Source organism: Corella eumyota, chromosome 5 (assembly GCF_963082875.1).
Source record: "Corella eumyota chromosome 5, kaCorEumy4.1, whole genome shotgun sequence".
NCBI lineage: Eukaryota > Metazoa > Chordata > Ascidiacea > Phlebobranchia > Corellidae > Corella > Corella eumyota.
The window spans coordinates 1221749-1245564 of record NC_137494.1 but is presented as its reverse complement, the minus strand read 5'-3'; the positions used below and the strand labels follow the sequence as shown (position 1 = coordinate 1245564).

General features: G+C 30.2%; 6 protein-coding genes across 7 annotated transcripts; 3 read left to right on the top strand and 3 right to left on the bottom strand.

Moving 5' to 3' along the window:
• Positions 1–4342: 4342 nt before the first annotated feature.
• Positions 4343–6011, top strand: LOC145752493 (uncharacterized). Its single transcript, XM_082568794.1, has 5 exons — positions 4343–4451; positions 4574–4722; positions 5031–5187; positions 5475–5577; positions 5808–6011. The coding sequence occupies exons 1-5, from the start codon at positions 4343–4345 to the stop codon at positions 5929–5931; spliced, it is 642 nt and encodes a 213-aa protein (XP_082424920.1). The 3' UTR covers positions 5932–6011.
• A 249-nt stretch (positions 6012–6260) lies between these two features.
• Positions 6261–13609, bottom strand: LOC145752063 (TBC1 domain family member 25-like). Its single transcript, XM_082568260.1, has 11 exons — positions 13444–13609; positions 12669–12778; positions 12296–12419; positions 11971–12089; positions 11591–11736; positions 11056–11244; positions 10291–10393; positions 9149–9255; positions 8722–8858; positions 8309–8458; positions 6261–7680 (listed from the first exon to the last, which is right to left on the bottom strand). Exons 1-11 carry the CDS (start codon positions 13498–13500, stop codon positions 6838–6840), a joined length of 2085 nt encoding a protein of 694 aa, XP_082424386.1. The 5' UTR covers positions 13501–13609; the 3' UTR covers positions 6261–6837.
• Positions 13610–14190: 581 nt separating this feature from the next.
• LOC145752097 (uncharacterized) lies at positions 14191–15297 on the top strand. Its single transcript, XM_082568308.1, has 4 exons — positions 14191–14435; positions 14549–14596; positions 14967–15048; positions 15180–15297. Exons 1-4 carry the CDS (start codon positions 14229–14231, stop codon positions 15206–15208), a joined length of 366 nt encoding a protein of 121 aa, XP_082424434.1. The 5' UTR covers positions 14191–14228; the 3' UTR covers positions 15209–15297.
• A 41-nt stretch (positions 15298–15338) lies between these two features.
• On the top strand, positions 15339–18980 carry LOC145752096 (ficolin-2-like). Of its 2 annotated transcripts, XM_082568307.1 has the most exons (7): positions 15339–15464; positions 15788–16023; positions 16214–16317; positions 16883–16979; positions 17282–17378; positions 17845–17985; positions 18424–18980. In XM_082568307.1, the coding sequence occupies exons 2-7, from the start codon at positions 15846–15848 to the stop codon at positions 18605–18607; spliced, it is 801 nt and encodes a 266-aa protein (XP_082424433.1). In that variant the 5' UTR covers positions 15339–15464; positions 15788–15845; the 3' UTR covers positions 18608–18980. The 2 variants fall into 2 exon arrangements, with proteins under 2 accessions (XP_082424433.1, XP_082424432.1); XM_082568306.1 differs by having other exon boundaries at positions 15452–16023.
• On the bottom strand, positions 18786–20360 carry LOC145752095 (V-type proton ATPase subunit C 2-like). The gene has a single exon (XM_082568305.1). It carries the CDS (start codon positions 20302–20304, stop codon positions 19141–19143), a length of 1164 nt encoding a protein of 387 aa, XP_082424431.1. The 5' UTR covers positions 20305–20360; the 3' UTR covers positions 18786–19140.
• A 1580-nt stretch (positions 20361–21940) lies between these two features.
• LOC145753179 (uncharacterized) lies at positions 21941–23032 on the bottom strand. Its single transcript, XM_082569579.1, has 3 exons — positions 22893–23032; positions 22519–22671; positions 21941–22396 (listed from the first exon to the last, which is right to left on the bottom strand). Exons 1-3 carry the CDS (start codon positions 22921–22923, stop codon positions 22254–22256), a joined length of 327 nt encoding a protein of 108 aa, XP_082425705.1. The 5' UTR covers positions 22924–23032; the 3' UTR covers positions 21941–22253.
• Positions 23033–23816: the final 784 nt, after the last annotated feature.

The following is a 23816-nucleotide window of genomic DNA, read 5'->3' as shown; positions in this document are numbered from 1 at the left end:
ACTACAAAACATCGAAATCAATCAATGGCCTTGCGGAAATTAGTTATAAATTAATTAAAAATGTTGTGTCAAGCATGTAAAGGTAATTTTAGTAAGTACAAACCTAAAAAAACGAGAATTTAAAGTTAGCATATTCTGAACACTTTCTGCAGTGTTTATGTAAAAAAAAAAGTTTAAATTTAATTAAATAAGTAAAGTATTACATAACCAAATCTATGATATATTAAATTTCAATACTTATTCAAAAGTTTAAGCTATCTGTTCTTGATAAGGTTACAAAGTTTATTATTTAGAATATATTTTTATGCATAAAAGCAGTCAATCTCTCAGATATTAGTTAACATATTAACTTAAACATCAAGTACCAATAAAATGTCTAACTTAAGTGGGATAGAAACAACAACATCTTCATCATTGAATGGAACCCAATATGGCGACATAAAGTTTAAAATTATATTATTGTCATGTGGAGGACCCGGTTATTGTGACGCAGGATCTTTACTCCATTGTTACAACACAAGTCAATGGAGTTGTAAACATTGTGACCAATTGGAAGGCGTTTTGTTTATACTTTTAGCTTTTTTGGTTGCAATATTGGCCTTGTTTGGTAATGGATTAATACTATGGTCTACTTGGCAAATAAATAAGAAAACTGCGTTGGATTATATCAAATTTTCGTTGTCTATAACCGATCTATTGATGAGTAAGTAAGACTATATATTGAAGTGACAATGTTTATTAACCAAATGTAAGTTATAATAGGCTACAGGTATGTTTACACATAAACCATAAGTATAACTACGAAGATTAGTAGCATTCAACTAACTCTGTTGTTTAACTAACCTCATAAAACTAATTTTAGTACAATATTGTTAAAGAAATACTTATTTTAGCATTCTAACACTTTTAACTTATATAACTGTCACTTGTTTAAGTTACTTTTTATATTGTAGGTGCATACATAATATGTATTCTCATACCAAACGCTGTAATCAGTTTGATTTATACTGGACAACAAATTCAATTCAGATTAACATATTTCCGTAATACTGGGTACCCTGTAATAGGAGGTATTCTATTTGTACTAAGCTACGCAGCATCTCTTAACCATCTTATACTGATGAGTTTGTATCGATTGATAGCAATAGTTTGGCCACTTTGGTATAGAGTGAATGCTCAAACTTATGTGATTTGGGGGATTGCATTGGCCTGGTTTATTGGGTTAATAGCATCAGCAATACCAGGTAAACATTCACAATCATTTAAAAGCAAAAAAAAACTAATATTATCCTGATGCGTGTTATTTAAAAAAATCTGAGTGTTAAACAAATGTATCTTTACAAAGAATTCTTTAAACTTACAAAGATAAATTAAAAAAAACTTAATCTCTAATATACTAAAATGTCGTTGATACAGCTATGCTTCCTGGCATTATGGAGTACAGTTATATGCAAGCAAACTTTGTGTTTTTTCCATCTCCTGTTCTGTATGCAAACTCAACCACATCTTATTTATTGCCAGTTACAATATTAACAATCGTTCTTTTTACCCCTTATGTTATTCAGGTATTAATATTACTTGATATATTTTTCCTTCCCCTTTTGGCAAAGTTTTTTTTAATGTTACAAAATTAATCGCTTTACTAATACAAAATTAAAACCAATTTGTTCAAGTCTAAAAATGTGGTAATGTTCCCTTTAATTTATTTCTTTAACTGTTTTCTAAAGCAGTACAATTTTTTATTCAGACAATCATTCTGTTGACTACCATAATAGTTCTGCGCAAAAAGCTATCAAACGCTTCTAAACTAACTTCAACAAATTCAAATAATTCCAAAAAATCTCTTAAACAAGAATGGAAAGTAATTACAACAATTGCAACCATGCAAGTTGGATTTACCATCACAATACGTAAGATATTTTAAATACGCTTTTATTTATAAACGTTTTTTTTCACATTAATGCAACTCTAAGCAGTGGTATGTTGTAGTTGTTAGAAAATTAGGTAACGAGTTTGATTCCAAATGCATGCACCCTTAAGCAAGACCCTATAAACGGTTTCAACTTTACCGAGTTCAAAACCAATCAGCAGATAAATTATCTGACAACATATTTGATATTATTCCAAACTGTCAAAGTCAATTCAACATTTGGTCAGGGTAACTAAGATCACTCTATGTTAAGGTCAAACACTTGACATTTTTACTTCAAGAATAAAGATATGCAAAGAAGCAAACAATTTATTTCTATTTCAGTTCCATTCGTGATATCAGTGTGGTCTTTATTCACTGGAAGAATAGATTGTTACAATGTATCAGTTATTATAATGTGGTTTACTTTAATCGCTTTGTCAAACAGGTGAATTCTTTATTTTTTTATGTTTCATTGCAGTTTTACAGGTAAGTTATTACTTTAAGAAATAAAATTTTGAAAATAACTTTGTTGTAAAACTATTTCAATATCCGACTGGGTCAAATTTGGACAAATTTACAAATTTTAAACAAATTTGTTTCTTATAGTTTGGTGAACGTCATTGTTTACAGCTTTAAAGATAAAGCATTTCAAAAAACAATATTTAAGAGATGGCCTTGTCTTGAAAAAATTCTAAAGAAGAAACAGAAACCAACAGTAGTACATCTTTCACATTAATTTACAATATCGAAAGTAAACGTACAACACTTACATATTCTATAAATATTTATATTCTATCTCTACCTTAATTTTTATATTAACCTTTAACAATAGACATCAAAATCATTTTTAAACATCATCATAAGGTGCACTTTCTTAATAAAAATGTTTGTTATGTAACTTAAACACAAGTAATACAATTAAGCTGTTGGGCATGCAGTGCAAATAATAGTTTGTGTTGACGTATAAAGTATATTGCTCAGGTGCACCATCTAGAGTATACGATAGTTCCAGGATGACTGTTTTGTCCTTTATGGGTATATATATTAACTTTAGGTAGACATTTGAACTAAAAGTTATTGGCACCTAAGAATGTCTCGTAGCCAATTTTTGTCAAGTTTTGACATATTTTTGAAAAGGAAGTAAAATAACATAAAAATTTGATGGCAAATTTTAGGATGTTGTTTTTATTTAAACAACAACCTTTTGTACATCAATAATTTAGATTCGTATGATCTAATTCCACTTTTTCTATCTATATACATCAAACGATTTAATAGATCCCCGATAAGCAATTTGAAAATATATTAGACTTGCCTTAAGCCAAACGTTTATTGACATACAAGATCAGATCAAAGAATAGAAATGACATGACTCTTATATGTAGTGTTAAGCATTGTAGTTCTGCCATATAAAGCATTGTAGTGGTCCAAAAACCTATAGGTCAAAAGTGTTCAGATTTTAAAAAGGTCATTTTTTATCAACTTTTTGAAGTATTTAGATACAAAATTTGCTTAAAAATGCCAGCTTTTAATGTAAAGAAGATAGATTCAATTAACAGTTTTAGATAGTATCAGATAAACTAAATTTAAACTCAATTTGACAATTTTAAAATATATTTTTTCAACAGGATATTTTAGTCAAAATGAGTTTTTTAACAAATAAAACTGAAGAAATTATTGAAGACCAGATATTGCAAAACAATATAACATTTGTTGATCAAAACAGAACCCAAACAATAATAAAGTTGATTTTGCTAATTTGCGAAGGACCGGGATACTGTACAGCGGGATCTATTATACAGTGTTGGAATAAACAGCAGTGGAAATGTGAATACTGCAACAAATTAGAAGGAGTTTTGTTTATTTTGGTAGCTTTCTTGGTTGCCATGTTAGCGCTGCTTGGAAACGGTTTAATTCAATGGACGATCTTTACCAAGGGAAAAAGTAAAACCGCAATGGATTATATTAAATTCTCACTGTCTATAACGGATACAATAATGGGTAAATAAACGTAACATAAAATTTGCAATCTAGATATTTTCAAAAGCTATAATAATATAATGCATTCGAGTATTCAAGGCTTTTATTCAATTTATTATTATAACAACACTTTGCTAAATCCCTTGTGAGCAGACTAGTTATTAAAATAAAAATAACTATGATAAAAGTTTTAAACAACTGGCAATGTTATAACATACATTTTCACATTCCATTTAAAAATACATTTGTAAATCGAATTTTTTTTTAGTTCTTTATATCATTCTCGTTATTATTCCAAATGCAATTATAAACTTCACTCATACTGGGGAAGAACTGTTTAAAAGACAAAAATATCTCGCTACACCTCCTATACCTATAATAGGAGGAATAGTATTTGTCTTAAGTTACACTGCATCACTTTACCATCTAATTCTGATGAGTTTGTATCGAATGGTTGCAATCAAATGGCCAATGTTGTATAGATTGTACGCTAAAAAGTACATTTATTTGTGCATTACATTAACTTGGATATTATCACTTATTTGTGCATCTATTCCAGGTAAGTGTGTTATAACAGTTGATTTAGTGGTACGCAATTTTAGTGAAAACGTTAAGCAATATCCTTCTTCTTCCACAACAAATGCACATGTAAACCAAACTGTGAAAACTTTGTACTTTCAGCTTTCATGAAAGGAAAGATTGAATACAAATACTTGGCCTCCAGTTTCGTGTTTTTTCCGTTACCAGACGTATACGCTGACCCTAACACATCTTATGCTTCACCTGTTACTGTGGTTGCATACATATTCTGCTTTCCCTACGTTGTTCAAGTAAGGAAACTGCTAGGCTTAAAATTACATACAACTTAAGATTATTATGATTTATATCAAGCAAGTGCTTTTTTTAATACTGATAACTTGGATGGTCCTTTAGTTTTTTTTTGCCATAGAAACGTTATTATTTGTTTAAGCAGCCACTTGATTTAAATTCAGATCAATTTTTTTAACTTTAAATTTAGATCAATTTTTTAACTTTAAATTTAGATCAATTTTTTAACTTTAGACCCCAACTTTATATCCAAATTAGTAACTGTTGATAGCCTAATTATTACGCAGTTAAACATTTTTCAATCATACAGAGTCTACTAATAGTTGGAACTATTATACTTGTTCGAATTAAAATGACCAAGTCTTCAAAACTTCAACATGGAAATACGGTAAAGAAATCTTTGAAGAAAGAAATTAAAATAGTTACAACTATTGGAATAATGCAAGCTGGCTTTACAGCTACCATACGTAACTATATCTTATTTTTTCATGTTACTTTATAAAGCTTTTTCGGGTAAAATTTCTATTCTTATATGAATACTCGTAAGAAATAAAGATTATTTTTCATAAGTAAGCTCAAGGAAATTTGAAAAACAAAAATAAATATGATTCTTTTTACTCAAAACAATGACAAAAAAAACAATACCCAGCAATTAAGCTATTCATTAAGCCATATGCCTCATTATTGTTGTACAACAAATCGTATCGTAATTGCCAATAACTCTACAATAATCATTATCTATCTTTTTTTTCAGTAACGTTTGCAATAGTAATTTGGTTGGTCTTCCATGCTAAAGTAAGTTGCGAGGATTTATCAGTTGTGCTCATGTGGTCAACTTTAATCGCTCTATCAAACAGGTAAACTAATACAACTTTACACATACTTTCAGTAATACAAGGTGTAGGGTATATGTCATGTTCCCGAAAAACATTTGACTAATTGAATAACAAGTCGTTCAAAACCTAATTTCAAAAAACACATTTAACGAAATAAAAGTCAATTTTTTAGAAACTGAAGGCAATTTGCAAAAAAACACATCTTATCTAGGTTGACGTATAACTTAACTTACCCTTATGATATATTTCAGTTTAGTTGACGTGATTATATACAGCGTCAGAGACAAAAGTTTCCAAAGAATTATTTCTGAAAAATTTCCGAAGTTGGGTCAAGTGTTACATCTAGATTCTACACCGTCATTGTCAATTCATTAAAACTTTATTAAATCTTACCTTATATAAAATGTACTGAATGAATACCAGTTACGTGGAGTTTGTTCGTTGTACTAACGCGAATAAATATATCACCAGAATATTTCTACATTATTATTTGATATAAAATATTAAGAAAAACTTGACATTTGGCTAACTGAATGACGGATAAATAACAGAAAAATTTGGCAGTTGTAAATGGATCAAAAGTGTTGTGTGGTTTGAGTTTAAAGACATAATGTAACAGTAATCCAGAAATGGAAAGGAAATGCATAAAAATAGATTGATTTTAACAAAATTGTTGATATTCGGATATAACCTTGAACCATATGACTGTCTTGAAGAAGGGTTTTATCTAGAAAAAAGCGTTGAAACGAAAAGTAAAAACTTTCCTCTACAATTTGTGCAAATAAATAATAAAAGTACTCTAAAACAATAAAAAGCATTGCACTATGGTAATATAAAAAAACACCAACAAAATAACACCCTACAGTTAAAAACGACATAAACAAACAAACCTAGTGGTTGGATATAAAAACATTCTGCAAAATTGCCTAAATATTTAAACAGAAGCCAAAAAGTGCATTATTTTACACACATCTAACTAGAAGCATCAATAACACACTTTTTGTAAAGTACCTGCATAAAAGCATTGGTAATAGCTTTCCCATTTATGCTGTACACACCACCACTTAGACTAAAAATAAAATTAATAAATAATATATTGAAAAACAGCCACCAAAAGTAAAGGACCATGATTTAATTAAATATATAATTCACTACTGTTATGATTTTGCCCAAGCTATGTTTCGTCATTTAAAGTAAGTTGAAACCAATTTCTTTGTCAACATTAATAAGAAATTGGCGTAAACTTTTTACTTTTGTTTTAAATCATGTCATCCTAATAAATTATGTTGGAAATTCAAGTGTTGATTCAGATTCCAATCTTAAATATTCAGTAAACAGTTGAACAGCTTTGGATAGCACCTTATTAGGGCAATGTGACCTTGCTCTTCCATCAAAATACATCACCATTTCATCATACTCCCACTGCTCTCGGAGAAGTGTTTCTCTTGCTTCCAGAAGCAAGGAAAGACATAAAAACAAGAGGAAGGGATTCCCACATCCAAGGACTTCAGGAGATGGAAGTTTCTCTTTCTCTTGGATATTTAGAGGAGAGTAACCTCCTGATCTTTTAACTGGACTCTTAGTCCGCTTTTTAGAGGAGTTCTGACTTAGTGGGACCTCGAATCCAACCCCGATTTGGTTATTTTCGTCGTTAAAATCATCGTAACAATCACTATCCGTGTTGTCACTAAGTCCACATAGTTCCTTATTGCTGCGTATTGATTGTAATAATGATTCCCAATCTTCAGATAAACTGTCGAATGAGCTAAAAGTGCTTAAAGTTGTTGGTGATGTCGACTCTTTTTTCTTTACTGTTTTTTTTACAGTTGCATCTTTAAAATTAGATTTTGTTGGTAAGTTGTTTCTATGTTTTTTCTCTTTTAAATTTATTGTAGACTGTTTGCCTTTTTCCGCATGTGATTGATTTCCATTATTTTTACAATCTTCATTAACTTTATTTAAATTTTCTAAAGGTTTTATTTTTTTATTCTGGTTTTCTGAAGTTGTAGTCAAATCTTTACTCATTTTCTTTTCTAGATGTTTTTTCTCATTTTTTATCAAATTTTTGTCAGAAAGAGGGATTTCCCCCAAAGGAGGAGCAGGGGGAAGTGAACTCCACATAACCTGAAACAATTTAAAATCAAGTTAAAAATTAAAATAAAAATAAAACAGAATTTATTGACTTACCTTAATATACGTTTAAAATTTCTTTCTGTGCTGTTTATAACTTGACTTTTCTGATTTTCTACTTGCTACTTGAACCCATTTTTTGTTCAGAAGATACTGTTACACTTACTATATCAATAGGCTTATAACTTTGATATTTTTTCCAATATTCTATGCAAAACTTCCAACTTATGAAAAACTCCCAATGACTAACTTTAAACTTAATTTTTGTAAAAAATTCTAATTCCTTACAAAAACTGTATTGCTTTTTACCTTTTTTTGGGACTATATGTCCCAACATCTAACAAGGTATATATTGTTTAGCATCTACTTGTTTAAGTAACAGTTCTACCGAAACTCTCAGATATCTACACACACTAATATTCATTTGTCAAAAAGACCATTTGATTTCTATATACTTTAACCTAACAATATTATACTTAAACACTTATAATACATTTGTCAAATATTCCATATGATAACCTCATACTTTACCCTTATATTCTACTACCTAAATACTAATGATATATTTCTTAAATATACTATTTGATTATTCATTCACAAAACATGAACAAATTAAGCTTACCTCCAATACAGCAATCGCATTTTCAAATGAGAATTCCCTTTTCATTTCCAGTAAAATCCATCGATAGCAGAAGTACATATTATCTGCTTCGAGTTCTTGAAGATAGTTGAATAATTCTGGGTCAAAATGTTGAACTAGCATGCTTAAATGCTTAGAAGAAAAAAAGATTGTTTAATGTTAATATTTAATATAAGTACTTCACTATAATAAATGATATTATTAGTATTGTTGTTTATGTTTAAAAACGAGTGCTAAATCTATAAAACAAAAACTAGTACAAAGATTAAATACAAAACTCAATCAGTTAAATAATAAATAAATGCAGTCTAAAGTTAAATAAATAAATTTATTTAAAATAAATAGTCCTACTGCGAGTTATTAAAAAGTAACATAACTAATACTAAAACATTTACCTTAAATTTTGTTGACATTGCAATACCATCGCTTAAAAAGTTTGATTTTAATCGAGCCATGATTCCACAGAAACAAATATAAGTCTGAGGTTCATTGTTCATTATATATAATATTGGAGAAGCAATATCACTCATGCCTAACAAAAGAACGTGTTTAAATACAAAACAGAAGCAGAAATGTTGTAAAACATATCAACCAAAATGCATTAAAGGGTAGGGGATGTTGAAACATTTTTATATAAATATTCCTTAGTCGACACTTTTTTAAATAAAAAATTTTTAGTCGACACTTTTTTTTATAAATATCCCTTAGTCGACACTTTTTTATGAATATCCTTTAGTCGACACTTTTTTATATAACAATTTTTTTGGCGACACTTTTTACAAGAAAATCATTGAAAAGAAAAACTTAGGTTGGTGCATTTACCTTGGCAATATGATACAGATGGATGGTTGATTGAGTAGGTCATCATTATATTATAAAGTTGAACTGTATGTTGATTCTCATCATTGCCTTGGTAATATTCATGGGATCTAAGTAAAACATATTTGGTTAATAATAATAGAGGTTTACTAGACTATTACAAGACCATGCTTATCTATATATAATAGAGCTTAATGGACGATATATGTTTATATGTATGTCCAATTTATAAGCCTTCGAAATAAATAAAAGTGCCATTTGTAGTACGGGGATAAATTATCGCAGGTAAATATTAGTTGTGAGTTGTGACCATATTACAAAAATTAGTAAGGTCGACTGTAGGGTATTGACTAGTAGTGCATTTAAATGTTAAGTAACCAACACATATCAAATCCAAACCAGTTTGTATTAAATTAAAACTAAAACCAGTCAACTCTTTTAAATTACATACACTATGTGATTAACATTTACATTTACAAGGAACGAAATAACGGGTCGCTATTCGCTAAAAGCGAATCGTTTTTTAAAATTAGCGAATCGTTTTTTACAAATGTATTAGAAATAGCGAATCAACTAAAAAAGGTTCAGGCAGTGATAAAACTTTCGTGTATATTTTTACGATCTATTTTACACCGGTTTCACACTAATTTAATTACGTCATCATAATCCTGCGTAAATGTAGGTTACTATAGGGCATTTAATAACAATAACTTTTCATGTTTTGGCAATGCGTAAATTTAGCTTCCGAGTTCGTTCAGTTGTTGCGCAATTTTTTAAATGCATAACACAGCTTTAAAGTAATCAAAAATGTTTCGTTTTTTGTGCGAAATATTCTTAACGATTGTTTAACAATACGTTACATTTAAAAAATGCCACGCAACGCGTCAAGTGTTACAAAAAAACGAAGATTATATCTTGAACCTAATAATTGCCTAAAAATGCGACCTCATTTTTAGCGAATCGTTTTTTAAACGTTAATTCGTACCCTGATTTATTAAAATTATTGTTAATAAACAGTTTGTTGTTAAAATGAATCATTGAAAACAGCTTTTATTACAACAACAATGTTTAATATATTTGTATAGGTTTAAGCACACAACGAAAATATAACCCAAATCAAAACAGTTTAAATTATTTCCACTTACCTGTCAGTACGTCTGGCATCTTTCCACACCATGTTTGAAAGTTGTTCATAATGTGAAGAGGTCTCCAAACCTTTCCAACAAGCTACAAGTTCATTGTATTCAACTGAAACAAAGTTGTACCAAATTTAAAAGAGTATTCATATTTAAAAATGCAATGCCATTAGAATCAATATATAATAAAGTTTCTTAATTGATATAAATATATAAATATATATATTTATGTTCAATTAACAGGCCTACAAAATAAATAAAACTGCCTCTTGTGGTGCGGAGGTAAATTATCCCAAGCAAATATTAGTTAAGACCATATTACAACAAATAAAATGCGATTGTAGACTGGGCTATTGTCTAGTTACATATTATTAAAGAATAATATTACAAATTATGTTATTAAATTTTACAAACAAGTATTATTATAGCCTATACCACACAATATAAATAATAATAGCATAGTTGTATTGTAATAAAATATATCCTGTATTTAAAATAGATTAACATTTCCTATATTGAATTTTAATAGGATATTACAATATAGACATTCGCTATAATAACACTTTTGAATTGAAACAACTTGGCACACTTAAATAAACTTTAACATTAGGTCCGGGATCAAATAAAATTATTTAACCACTTTTTACAAAATATAACAAAATAAATATAAACTGAAATTTTAGGGTGAATATTTTTGTTAAAAAAAAGAGTCAAAACTAGAGTAAAAAAAATTAAAAACTGAAGACTATGGTAACCAAAATTTGTCATTTTCACCTGTTTTCTTTTTTATGTAAGCTATTCTTTCCACCCCACTTAATTCCACAGGAAAAATATTCAACAATAACCGCCAAACCACTTTTCTCAGAGCAGGGGAAACACCTCCATGATACACTCTTAACCTTAGTTCCTCAGGTTTTGTTAAACATCCGTTTTCGTCCAAAAAACTTCGAAATTCTGCATCATCTAGCAAGATAATCAACAAGTTAGAATTTTAAAAACTTAAGACATAAAAATAGGCAGCATATAATGGGTATCCATCTAGCAAAAAATTTGGCATGTTATAACTTTGAAAACTTAAAATATATAGGCGTACAAATATGCAGCTAAAAATTGGGATATAACTATAAAGTACACTGAATCAAATATATATTAAATGAATATTCTCAGTTGATCAAATATATTTAAATAGATATCAAATCGAATAAAAGGGTCTAATAAATTAAACCCTAACTACAATTGATTCGATCTATTTAATTCCTGTCTGTATATCTTATAGATACCAACTTAAAACAACTTAAGACTAAATTACCTAAAGGTGGTTTAGTAGGAAAGAATCCAAACTCTGAATCTTGATTAATGTTGTATTTTAAACCAACCGTAAGTTTGTTAAAAGCATTGCCAACAGTTCCTAACCAATTTCGATCAACTTCACTTAAGGATAAGATTTGACTCACACTTTGAACAAAAATTATTTATAAGTGTCAAAAAAAATAAATTTATCTCTCACAGTATTTTACATTAACTTTCTAAAGGTATATGTTGTATATATTTAGTGTTAGAATTGATATTATTTAAATATTATACCAATTATGTATGTATACTTGCTTTTAAAGCAAGAATGTATAGTTAATTTTAAAACTTTTGAACTTCTTATTTGGAAAATGCACAATAAGCCTATATAATATTTACCTGTTTGACATGGGTTGAAAAATGTTTTTAACAAGGTTTGAATCTTTGTTGTCAGCTACTGGAGGTTCCCACCCTTTTATCTTAGATATCAATCCATCCTGGTAAGGTTCAGCGTCAAGCTTAGATAAAAAAAAACAAAAAAACTTAATTACCAGTATAGGCCATAATGGTGATCTTTTTTTAAATAGATTTGTTAATGACAACAAGGTAAAATACTGTTTTTGCAAATCCAAAAAAAATCGTCATTTCTGAATATACCATAAAAAACCAGTAACTATCTTTAAAATGGTTACACAAACGCGTTAAGTAAATTATATACATTCACCTTTAATCTTAAATGAGGATCTGATGATGTCATGAAAGCTGCATCCAAGTCCCAGTCTGTAAGCATTGAAAGAAAAACATGGTCACCAACATCATCTCTGCATAAGTATGTTAAATGAAATGGCCTACAACACAAGAGGTAAGCATATCAAACAGATTTAACAAGAACAACTTTTTAGGTTTAAAAACCTCTTTTAAATTAATCCACTCTACATAAAAAAGATTTAGTTAATACAGTATTACAAACTAAAAACAGAATAATTTACAACTGTTTTAAGTTGAATCAGCTGCAACATACAGTGTGCCTATAAAGTTAACATTCTGCATTTCAATCACAGTTATTAATACAAAAAAATGATTATAAAGATTTGTACCCATTTAAGTTAAAGGCCTCAATTAAAATCTTCTGTAAATCTTCAAATGAAGTTAGGTGGGGATCAACTGCAAAACTCTTGCTTTCTGGATTAAAGTATCCAGCATATTTCTGAAACAAATCAGTAAATAAGTTTAATATAAAGATTTAAATGTAAATAAAATATAAACCGGCAGCGTCGTGTAGTGGTAAGAACACTTTCTACACCACCATGAAGTCGTGGGTTCAATCCCCACTGATCTCATGCTGTAGCGCCCTTGCGTAAGGCGCTATAAACGGTATGAACTCCTGCTGAGCCAGCACTCAAGGCAACCAAGACTGGGTCAGAGTAACAGTTGTTACTTTATCTTTAAGTCGCGCATTCGACTTTCACACATCGAGGATAAAGATATACACGAAAAAAATAAATAAAATAAGCAGGTTCTATAATTTAGGTAAAAATTTTTGGATCTCTATTACTTTCGCACGCCTGAATTTAACAAGGCGTTATAACCTAAGTATGGCAATTGTTCAACCAGACATTAAAAATTAGTTGAAATATGTTTTAATGAGTATAACTAAGTCCACTTTACGAGTCAGATGTGTTAATGGGTAAACTGAATATGTGAGGGTTAGGGTAAGGGTTTAATTTATGCAACCTTTTTGTTTAATTACATGTGCCGTATTTCGGTTACACACCCTGTTTATGTGGGGCGTGCGAAACTAATAGAGATCCCTTAAAACTGTCAGACCGTAAAAAATCAAACGCATTAACCCAAAAAAAAAACATTTCTTACCTTCACTTTAATATGAATGACATCTTTAATATTATCAGAACGCCTTATATTAAACATCCTCTCGCCATACAGGAGTCTTAAACAAGTTTATGCCATTTATATTAAGCTTTGTTAACGTATTTAAATTCTCCTGAAAGTAAAAACCATTGACACTGTTTGGAAAATTGTCGTCGTAGAAATATGTGCAAAAGTTGTGATTAAAATATGTTTAGCGTCGTTAGTCAAACTAAAATATATTTTTAAAGTAACAACCTTGACTTTTACAATTTAGTAATTAAACAAAAACAAAATATTGTAAATATTAAGTTTTATTTAATATAAAATTTATTTTATATTATTAGCAATGTTTAAAAAAATGTTTAAGCTCTAATTTAAGCTTTATAACAATAAAAAAACATTATTTTTAAAGAGTTGTTTGTGCAAACAAAAATGTATAAAAAATAATAATAACATGACCTATTCTTTCTTGTACAACTTAAGTACATGTACCAGTTCAAAGTTGTTTAAGTGTTTAAACTTTTCCAAGCAGCTTTAATAACTTCCTGTTCTTGGAAATACAAAGTTTCAGTCAGCAAAAACGTCAATTTCAAGCTGTTTATGCTAATATAAAAATATGAGAATCATTTCTTTTACCAATCTAGGATGTAGTTCAGTTTGATTACGATATTATTAAGTATGAGAAAATATCAAAAACGTGCAAAAAAGCAAAGAGTAATAGATTCTAAAAAGTATAAATATCACAAAAAATCTTTTCATCCTGCAGTTGAATTTTTTCAATAACAAAAATGATCTCTTTACTTCGGTTAAGTTTGTGGTGTGGGTTACTTATTAGTTTGGCTGTAAGTGCTCCTTCTTCAAGGTTTGGTTCATCAGGAAAAATACTTGGCGGCCGAGATAAACTTAATACTGACGATCCAGACGTAATAAATGCTTTGGAAAGAGCTGTTGACTTCAACAACGAACCATATACAGTGTTGTCTGCACAAAGCCAGGTACTAAACACTTAACGTTGACAATTTTAATAAATTTCTTTTTGGTCTATTTGTTTGTTATGTTTTTTGCCTATAAGTTTAAAACATTTTTCAATTTTTTTCCTTGTTTTAAGGTGGTATCTGGAGTTATTTACTATATAACCTACAAAACATCAGATGAGGTAAGATTTAGTTTTTTTTTATATAATTTATCCTTGAAGTGGAAAGGTCAAATGCGCGATCTAAACATACAGTAACAACAATTGCCCCGACCCAGTCTCAAGATGCCTGTGGCAGTTTGGGATATTATATAGATTATAATTATATTTATGCTGCTGATCAGGTGCTGGCTTAGCATAGTAGTCAATATACCGTTTATAGCGCCTTACTCATGGGTGCTACTGTATGAGATCACTTGGGATCGAATCCAGGAACTAATGTAGTCTAGAAAGTGTTCTGACCGCTACATCACGCTGCCAATGTTACGGTGTAATAATTTTTTTGTTAAATAGTGTACCTACATGTAATAGTCGGAATCCTTATATTGTTTAGATCTGCAGAATTAAAATCTATGAGCAAAGTTGGACTGACACATTTAAAGTCAAGTATGACACTTGCCGACCAAAACAAAAATGTAAATTATTTGGCTTTTATTGTAACTTAACTTGTTAAAAAAATGATCAGTAAAATCAATAAATTCTGTTAAATATTTTTAAATGAATTCATTAAAATTTCTAATGATTATAAATTTGATTTTTATTTAAGTTACTGCCATTTGGGAGCGGGATGAGTAAAAGAAAAGTTTCCCGCGGCAGTTCAACAAAAAAATCTTAATAATATTACATGTCATTATTTTGTAAAATAAACTTACCTACAGCAAATATATGTTTGTTATTTAAATTTTTTACCCATTTAATAAAATTAATGTTTAAGCTTGTTAGAATAATCTAGAAAAGAGCGTGATAATTGATAAGTTTCACGTCAAAGTTTAAGCAGCAGTTATGCCTTGATGTGACTTCAACTTTGGTCTTTTTTTTATCAATATTTTAGGTAATATTTAACTTAATTTTAATTCAGCAAAAAAAATATTTATTTTATTAAAATTTAAATTATGTAGCCACACATTTAAATAATTATACAACGCATTAGTGTAGATATTGTTGCTAATGTTATTGCACTGTTGCCCAGCGTTAAGTTTTTAACTAAGGTTCTTGTTTAAAAAAGTAAACTAAACAATTATCGCCTTAAGCTAAACATTTTAAATAAAAAAATTCCATGACGTTTTAGCATTTGTTGCAAGTTTAAGAAAAGAATTTTAGACTTAAAATAACTTCGGAGAGACTGTAAAGTTTGAATATGATTCTATTTACCAGTTTGTTGGTGTGCTTAGTTTCTGAAGCCTATTCCCAATGTCGTTACGTCAGAATACCGATGTGTGGCGATGACGTCACGTCTACGTCATTGCCCGAACTGGGTCAAAAAGGTCAGAAAGGTGACACGGGTTTCCCCGGCAAAGCTGGGCCAAAGGGAGGCATTGGTGAAACTGGAGTAAATGGAAACCCTGGAAATTGTAGCGAGTTTCAAACAGAAATAAAGAATAAGTTGGCAGGTTTGTAAATTGTATAACTTAATAATTTTACCATTCAATCCAGGTATTTTGGTAGAATTTGTAGAAATGGAGTACAAATATATACAAATTAATTAATTTAAAATTGTATTAAGCATAAGTCACTGCCATATTATCATAAATACTTTTCCTTACACACTACATGCCCGAAAAAAATTGCTGCATTATTTAGAACTCGAAAGTTTGCTGACACCAGTCGAATGTCTGACGTCATCAACGTATGGGGTTCAAAGGTTAAGAAATGGTGACGTTGCATTCTGCGACGGGGGGTGGACGGTAAATTAAATTTACGTGCACCAAAATATTTAAACCAGCAGAAATATTTATATACAAATCTTGAATGCATGTAACAAAACAATGGTGTGTCGCCTTTGAGTAAGGTGCTATAAACGGTATAAACTCCTGCTGAGTCAGCACTTAATCTGCAGCATAAATATCTAGCAATTATAATCTCTAGAACATCCCAAACTGCCACAGGCAACTCGAGACTGGGTCGGGTAACTGATGTTAATATAAAGATAAATAAAGATATATACAAAAGTAAAGATATATACAAAAAAAATTCCTGCTGAGCCAAAACTTAATTAGCAGCATAAATATCAGGCAATTATAATCTATAAAACATCAAACTGCAAAAGGCAATTTGGGACTGGATCGGTAACAGATAATACTCTATGTTTAGGTCGTAAAGACCTTCCCACATCGAGGATAAATATATTAAAAAAAGAAAAGAATCATTTTCAAATATATTGAAGCTGTTGTTTGTAGATTTTTTATACATGACGTCACATAGTTTTATAGCGCGATATCACTATAGATTTTTATGACATCTCAATACTAGGTGTTCCAGCGTCGATGGGACGGAAGCGAGAGTTTTGACAGAAATTGGGAGGAATACAAAAATGGGTTTGGAAGTCCGACTGGCGAATTTTGGCTCGGTATTAACGGTTCAATTTTTAATTTTTTATGCAAAAGCTAAGTTGTTATTAGGTCTTACATATACGGAACCTAATTTTGGACTAATAAAAAATATTTTAAAAACCGGCAGCGTGGTGTGGTGGTAAAAACATCCCCACTGCTCTCATGCTGTAGCGCCATTATAGGCAAGGCGCTAAAAACGGTATAAAAAGTGTGTTCGACCTTACCACATAAAGGATAATGATAAGCTATGTTGTATTAGCAGTAAACTAAGTTAGCCCAACCAGTGCAAAAAAAATTCTTGTATTTTAAACTGTTTAAGGTTTGGAAAATGTTTACCAACAAACCAAGTTACGAGGTTGTAAGTTGAGAATAGATTTATGGAGTTTTGACGACGACCATGCCTTTGCTCAATATAGGTAAAAGTTTGTAACGTTAATGTTTTTTTTCAAATTTTTTGTATATCCTTGATGTGAGAAGGTCGAATGCGCGACCTGAACATAGAGTAACATCCGTTACTCCGACCCAGTCTCGAGTTACCTTTAGCAGTTTGGAATATTATAGGTAATAATTGCCCGATAATTAAGTTGCTGATACGGTACTGGTTCAGCAGGAGTTCATGCCGTTTATAGCACAATACTCAAGGACGCTACGCTATGAGATCACTGGGAATCAAATTCAGGACCTTACGTAGTGTAGAAAGTGTTTTAACCATATAAAACGTTTACAAAAAGCAACGTGTGTAATGCTATAGATAGATCTAAAAGTGTTCTTTAAGTTAGTGTTTGGCAAAAGGGTTCAGCAGTAGGTATCAAACTTGGAATTTATGTTTTTGTTATAAAAATTTGATCTGACAAATTTAAACTTAGTTTAATTTATTTTTAGCGACTTCGCTTTGGGAGATGAAAATGATAATTATCGACTTCATTTGGATGGATATAGTGGGACAGCTGGGGACAGTTTAGGTGGAGATCATTCTCTTGACAACATGCCCTTCACAACTAAAGATAGAGATAACGATCAAAAGTAATTTTGTATTTTATTTGATGTTTTTTCTATATATCTTATCCTTGATGTAGGAAGGACGAATGCCCGACCTAAACATAGAGTAACATTAGTTACTTCAACCTAGTCTTGAGTTGACTTTAGCAGTTTGGGATTTATAAAATGGCCCGATAATTACACTGCTAATTAAGTGCTGGCTTAGCAGGAGTTTATACCGTTTATAGCGCTTCACTTAAAGACGCTACAGCATAAGAGCATTGGGGATTGAACCCACAACCTCATAGATGTGTAGCAAGTGTTCTTACTACTACAACACATTGTCGGTTGTTGCAACATATAGCCTTAATAAAAAAACGCTATTAAAAGCAATGGTAGGAAAACCATTTTTTTACTATTCTGTTAACTGCGCACTTCAAGAATGTAAAAAATAGATAAACACAATTATATTGTGTTTTCAAGTGGAAATAATTGTGCTCTAAATCAAAATAACGGAGGGGGATGGTGGCATAAACGCTGTTACTTGGGGAATGCAAATGCAGCTTGGATGAAAACAACGACATTATGGCATGGTATAATTTGGAAAGATTGGAAAGGAAACAGCGAAGCTTTGAAAGCAACTTCAATGAAATTTCGATGCGACTAAAGCAATTTGAAATCGTTGATGCGATAATATAAGTTAAGCCCTTTTATTGTAAAAACTGGGGCCAATATATAAATACTACACATTTTGCTATGTAAGCGTTATTTGCAAACATTTTCGGGCATTTAATACACTGAAAAAAATGAATTAACACGAAACCGAAATCATGCTTAAATTTTGCTGCTTTGAAACTGCCCGCTAACTTTGTTTAGGGTGTTTGATTTGATTGTTAATTCTTAATAATCTAAAGGTAATAATTTAACACCTTTCATAAGTATACCACAAATATATTTCAAATAAATGTACGCAACAGAAATAAAATTGTGCCCAACAAAAAATAGAGAAATATATACATATAAATAAACAATCTGACCATCAGAATAATATTATAATATAAACACTTTTTTGTTATGTTTATACCAGGGTTTCTAAACAAAAAGCACGAAAAAAGTTTGTATTTAAAAAGCAATAAAATACAAAAAAGACAAAACGAAGGACAAAACGTTATTGCACTTTAGACCACATTAGAAATTTGGTTAAATATTTTTGCTCTCAAAGTCCAGTTGTACCTTATAGAAAACATAAGGGTAATACTCCTGCATTGCAATCCCAGGAACATTATCTTCCTCTGTTACCCCTGCCAGACCTGTACTATCCAGGTTGCTGTACAAACTATTCAAAGTATCACGTAACCTCTTGTGTTGTTTTTTATGTGGCACCAGCACGGCACATTGGAAATTAACAGGGAGACCGTACCTTAAGACTGACTCCACAAACACACGGAGAGCTTTAATATGCATCCATGCGATAAAAACTTCGCTGAAATTGACTTTTAGCCATCGAAGAAGAGGTCCCAGCATTTTTTTCTTGTCCGAAGCGAGTTTTGAAATCTGGTTTCGATCACTGTTGGTGTCTTGTTCACTGTATTGATAATCGCGGACAAAAAACTTGTGCCTGGTGCAGTTATACTTGAATTCTTCCGCAACTTTCCTAAAAAGTGTGACAGAGTACAAACAATACTCGTCATCATCATACAACTTCCGGGTTGATCTAGGAGCAACATATTCTGTCAAATTTTCATATTTCTTTTCCCATTCACCAACAAGAGACACAGGAACAGCAACAAGCAAGGTTTGAAGATACTCCGATTCCAAAACAAAATCTTCTTTCTTTACAATTTGACCGAGGTTTCTTAAAAGTAAACTTCCGGTCGATTTTCGCTCCATGTTTTGCAGATTGGATTTCAGGTTGTTGTAGGTTTGAGATTTGATCCTTAAATCTGCCTCAACCTGTGTTAAAACCTTGGCAATAATCTCAGAAAGGCTTCGAAGAGATTGCTTGGTTGGATACTTGGCCATGTTCCATTGAAAATGTTGCATAAAGTTGTTGAGAGTTTGGTCACCAGCTTTCAAATTGCTCATCAACTTATCTCTTTGATCCTCAAGTACTTCTGCCATGTATCCAGATACTTTCTTACACACGCTCTCTGCAAAGACATCCATCTTTGCAAGGTCATCCGAAAGGCCAATCAAAGAATCCAAAGTGCCTACTTTAAGGTCCGGGACGTTGAACTTATAGTTGGAAGAGTATCCTCCAGACTGTTGAAGTCCTCCCGTGAACTTGTTTAACTTGTCCCATGATTGTTGTGGAGTTTTATCTCCTGGAATGCTTATAAACCAAAACTCATCGTTAGTCGGCATTTTTAATTCTTATCTGAAAACCTAAAAAGAAGGATTGCTGATTGATGTTTAATACAATTATTACAAGTCTGAAACTTTAAAATCTCTAATAGCGTTTTATGTCTTTTTCTGACGGCTAGGTTAACAACATACAGTGCTCAATATACAACCAATTACCTTGCTTAAACACATTTACTAACAAATTACGAAACAGACAGAATAACACTTTCAAAAAAAGGAAACAAAATTTTCGTTTCTGTTGGAACTGCGTTTATAGGTAAATATAACGTTGATAGTGTTTTAAATAACAAAAAATTATTTTCATTCATTTTTGCCTGTCATTTACTTTTTTTGCCCTAAAACCAACTTTTTTTAGAGCTAAAACATAACATAAACTAATAAATAAAACCCGAAAACTAAAAAACTGGTAAAAGTTAATGTAAACATAATGGCGACATCAAGCGTTTAAAAAATAATTTTAATAAAATCATGTGATTGAGTCCATAGAAATCAAATTTTTTTTATTTTTTATATATTATATATATTAATTAACCTGTTTAACAAATTACTACAAAAAACAATTTATCTAAATAAAATTTATTTTAAAACAACTTTCTTGAGCATTAACTTAAATTTTTTAAACACAAAAAAAAATCGATTTTTTATCCTCTGTAAAAGAACGCCTACTGACAGCGCACGTAGTTAAAACTCACAATATTAAGGCCTAGTCTTCAGGTATTTTAAGTGTTAGTATATTTAATGTAAGTGTATATTTAATGTTCTTATTAAACAAAAACTACTTATCAAATGTTAGAAAAATGTTGTAATATCATTCACTCAAGCATTTTTAATACAAGTATATTTCTTAAAATGTTTTTATTAAGCTCTCTTATTCCTTTAAAACTTCTTACCACTCCTGAAATTTACTTTTACTTCCAAAACCCCTAGAATTAACCTAACTTAACAAAAACCCTAAACTTAATCTAATTTCCTAATCCACTTAAAACTTACCCAAACTTTTTAAACCTTGTCCAATTTACCCCAACTCTTCGAAATTCCAAAAACATATTTAAAACTTTAAAAATGTAGTTTCAGGTTTGGTTCAAAGCAGGAAACGCTGTCTAAATTTTATCCATTAAAAAACTAATATTTACAACCACCGTCAATGAGTAAGCGGTAATGCTCTAGATTTGAACCAGCACTGACCTCCAGTCGTATACATTGTGCCCGGCAGCGTGGTGTAGTGGTAAGACTTGCTAGACCACACTTGAGGTCGTGGGTTCAATCCCCACTGATTTCATGCTGTAGCGCCCTTGAGTAAGGTGCTATAAACGATATGAACTCCTGTTGAACCAGCACTTAATCAGCAGCACAATTATCGGGCAATTATAATCTATAATATCCCAAACTACCACAGGCAACTCAAGACTGGGTCGGAGTATCTGATGTTACTCTATGTTTAAGTCGCGCATTCGACTTTCCCACATCGAGGATAAAGATAAATACAAGAAAAATAAAAATAAATTTAGCTAAAATTTAGGTCAACAAGATTTTTTTTTTTTTTATAAAATTTAGGTCAACAAGATTTTTTTTTTTAATATTTTAATAATAATTTAATACTTTTTAATTTTTATAAATAAAGAATAAAATATTAAGTAAAATGTTTTATTTTCTGAAGCAAAAAAGCATAAATTGTGATTCAACCAATGTGCATTATTATAAAACAAATATATTTGCTGACTAATAAGATAAAAGGAAAAAAAATTAAAGTAAAAAAATACGTATTTTTGTAAAAAATTGCTTTTCTTTAATTTTTCAATCAAATTCATGACGTCATAATTAAATACTTTTTTTAAGAAATACGTAAATCTAAAAAATTACAAATTTGATTTTAATTTTTTGCATTTTGTGATTTAAAAATTAGTAAAAGTAAAATGTTAAACATAATACAGAGAGCTGGTTATAAATTTTTAGATTAAATATTTTGCGAACAGGGCTGGTAACAAAAACATGCACAGGGTAAACTTGTGGCCGATGGCACCACTTGTGGTTTGTTCTGATGGCGATGTAGATGTTATCTCCACTGGAGGTTGCGTTGTGGCGTTGGATGAAACTAAAAATTCAAAAAAAAATTCAAATTTTTGCCCGAGTTTTTTTTGTTAAAATTAGATTCTTATTTAAATATGTGTATTACGTCATAAGTAGTTGTATAAAAAAAATTAAAAATTGTATTACCAGGGGTTTCATTTGAAACTGAAACTGTTGTTGGAGATACGGTACTTGTCGAAGAAGTGTCTTTTGTTGCTGGTGAGGCTGCATCTGTTGAATTGTTGCTTACTGTTGTAACATCAGTCGAATTGTTAGCGGCGGTCAAAAAAATTAACGAAACTAGAAAAATATTGGAAATGTTAAAATATAAAAAAAATTTTTTAAAAACAACTAAAATAGATATTGAGATAATAAATATATTTAAAAAAATATTCAGGTAATAAAAAATTTATATCATGTAATAGGTTATTTGTTATTTTTTAATTCTATATTAATCTTAATATAAAGTAAATTAACAATAAAATAAAATTATCAATTAAATTATTTTTTTCGTAACTTACCAAAACACAATGTAGTCAACAAAGAATTCATGATGATATTAAATTATTTAAACAAAATTTTTAAAAATAAAAAAATATTCGAAATGCTTTAAAATAAAAGTTCATAGATTAAATCTTTGGTAATATAAACTTATAATACCATCTGCATAAAAATAGTTAAAACCTTATGCATCTACAACTGAATTTAACTTGTTCAATCAAGTTTGAATACGCACAGATTAACAAAACTGGCAACACCCCGAGGCAAAATAAAACATCTGAAGTCGCTGTAGTTAAAAAGTCTGTAGACTGAGTATACCAATCCTGCCACCGCCCAAGGAAACTTTTTCTTTTTCCGTAGCAACTCGCGTCTTTTTAATAACACCACGTGGTATAAAACCGCCTCGGTAAGAGATCCTGTTCACCAATGACATTTACCAGGCCTGTTTGTAGACTGTTAAAATATCCAAGCAACGGAATTTAACATCTAAACCCCACGCGTTTCTATGTGGTTTCTATGTGGTTAAACTTTAAAGTTTTATAATAATTGACTAGTAAAACTACGTTTTTTTCAGTGTCTTCTGTTTCTTACAATGGCAGTAAACTTAAATTTAAATATATTGTCTAGTAACAACCGCAGCGCCCCGTTTCTGTGACGTCATAATTATCTAGCACGTAACTTTCAAGAATTTTGGGAGTATGTTTGGTTTCTAACCTAACGAAAAACTAAGTTGTTGTCAGGCAGTAAAAACTGTTTTTATTTTTATTGCCTTAAGAAATAAACTTGAAGGTTATAACGCTTGATATAAAAATTAAGACATTTTTAGTTTTCGAAACAGTAAAATTTATAACCGTTTAAAAATGTTCAAAGATATTTTTTATAACTTCTTTATAACTAACACTTTCCCCTGATTTTATCACCTTTTATTTGAAGAAATAAAAATC

Bases quoted from the DNA above. Each gene is read 5' to 3' on its own strand.
- LOC145752097 (XM_082568308.1), top strand. From the start codon at position 14,229: ATGATCTCTTTACTTCGGTTAAGTTTGTGGTGTGGGTTACTTATTAGT. The intron at 14,436-14,548 runs GTACTAAACACT...CCTTGTTTTAAG, and splicing joins TGTTGTCTGCACAAAGCCAG to GTGGTATCTGGAGTTATTTA. The intron at 15,049-15,179 runs GTAAATTATTTG...TTTTTATTTAAG, and splicing joins TTGCCGACCAAAACAAAAAT to TTACTGCCATTTGGGAGCGG.
- LOC145752095 (XM_082568305.1), bottom strand. From the start codon at position 20,304: ATGCCGACTAACGATGAGTTTTGGTTTATAAGCATTCCAGGAGATAAA.
- LOC145753179 (XM_082569579.1), bottom strand. From the start codon at position 22,923: ATGAATTCTTTGTTGACTACATTGTGTTTTG. The intron at 22,672-22,892 runs GTAAGTTACGAA...ATATTTTTCTAG, and splicing joins GTTGACTACATTGTGTTTTG to TTTCGTTAATTTTTTTGACC. The intron at 22,397-22,518 runs GTAATACAATTT...TTGAATTTTTAG, and splicing joins AGTTTCAAATGAAACCCCTG to TTTCATCCAACGCCACAACG.
- LOC145752493 (XM_082568794.1), top strand. From the start codon at position 4,343: ATGGTTGCAATCAAATGGCCAATGTTGTATAGATTGTACGCTAAAAAG. The intron at 4,723-5,030 runs GTAAGGAAACTG...TCAATCATACAG, and splicing joins GCTTTCCCTACGTTGTTCAA to AGTCTACTAATAGTTGGAAC. The intron at 5,578-5,807 runs GTAAACTAATAC...GATATATTTCAG, and splicing joins TTAATCGCTCTATCAAACAG to TTTAGTTGACGTGATTATAT.
- LOC145752063 (XM_082568260.1), bottom strand. From the start codon at position 13,500: ATGTTTAATATAAGGCGTTCTGATAATATTAAAGATGTCATTCATATT. The intron at 12,090-12,295 runs GTGAATGTATAT...TTTTTATCTAAG, and splicing joins ATCCTCATTTAAGATTAAAG to CTTGACGCTGAACCTTACCA. The intron at 9,256-10,290 runs GTAAGTGGAAAT...TGTTTTACTTAG, and splicing joins GATGCCAGACGTACTGACAG to ATCCCATGAATATTACCAAG.
- LOC145752096 (XM_082568306.1), top strand. From the start codon at position 15,771: ATGATTCTATTTACCAGTTTGTTGGTGTGCTTAGTTTCTGAAGCCTAT. The intron at 16,024-16,213 runs GTTTGTAAATTG...TGCATTATTTAG, and splicing joins AATAAAGAATAAGTTGGCAG to AACTCGAAAGTTTGCTGACA. The intron at 16,318-16,882 runs GTAAATTAAATT...TCTCAATACTAG, and splicing joins TCTGCGACGGGGGGTGGACG to GTGTTCCAGCGTCGATGGGA.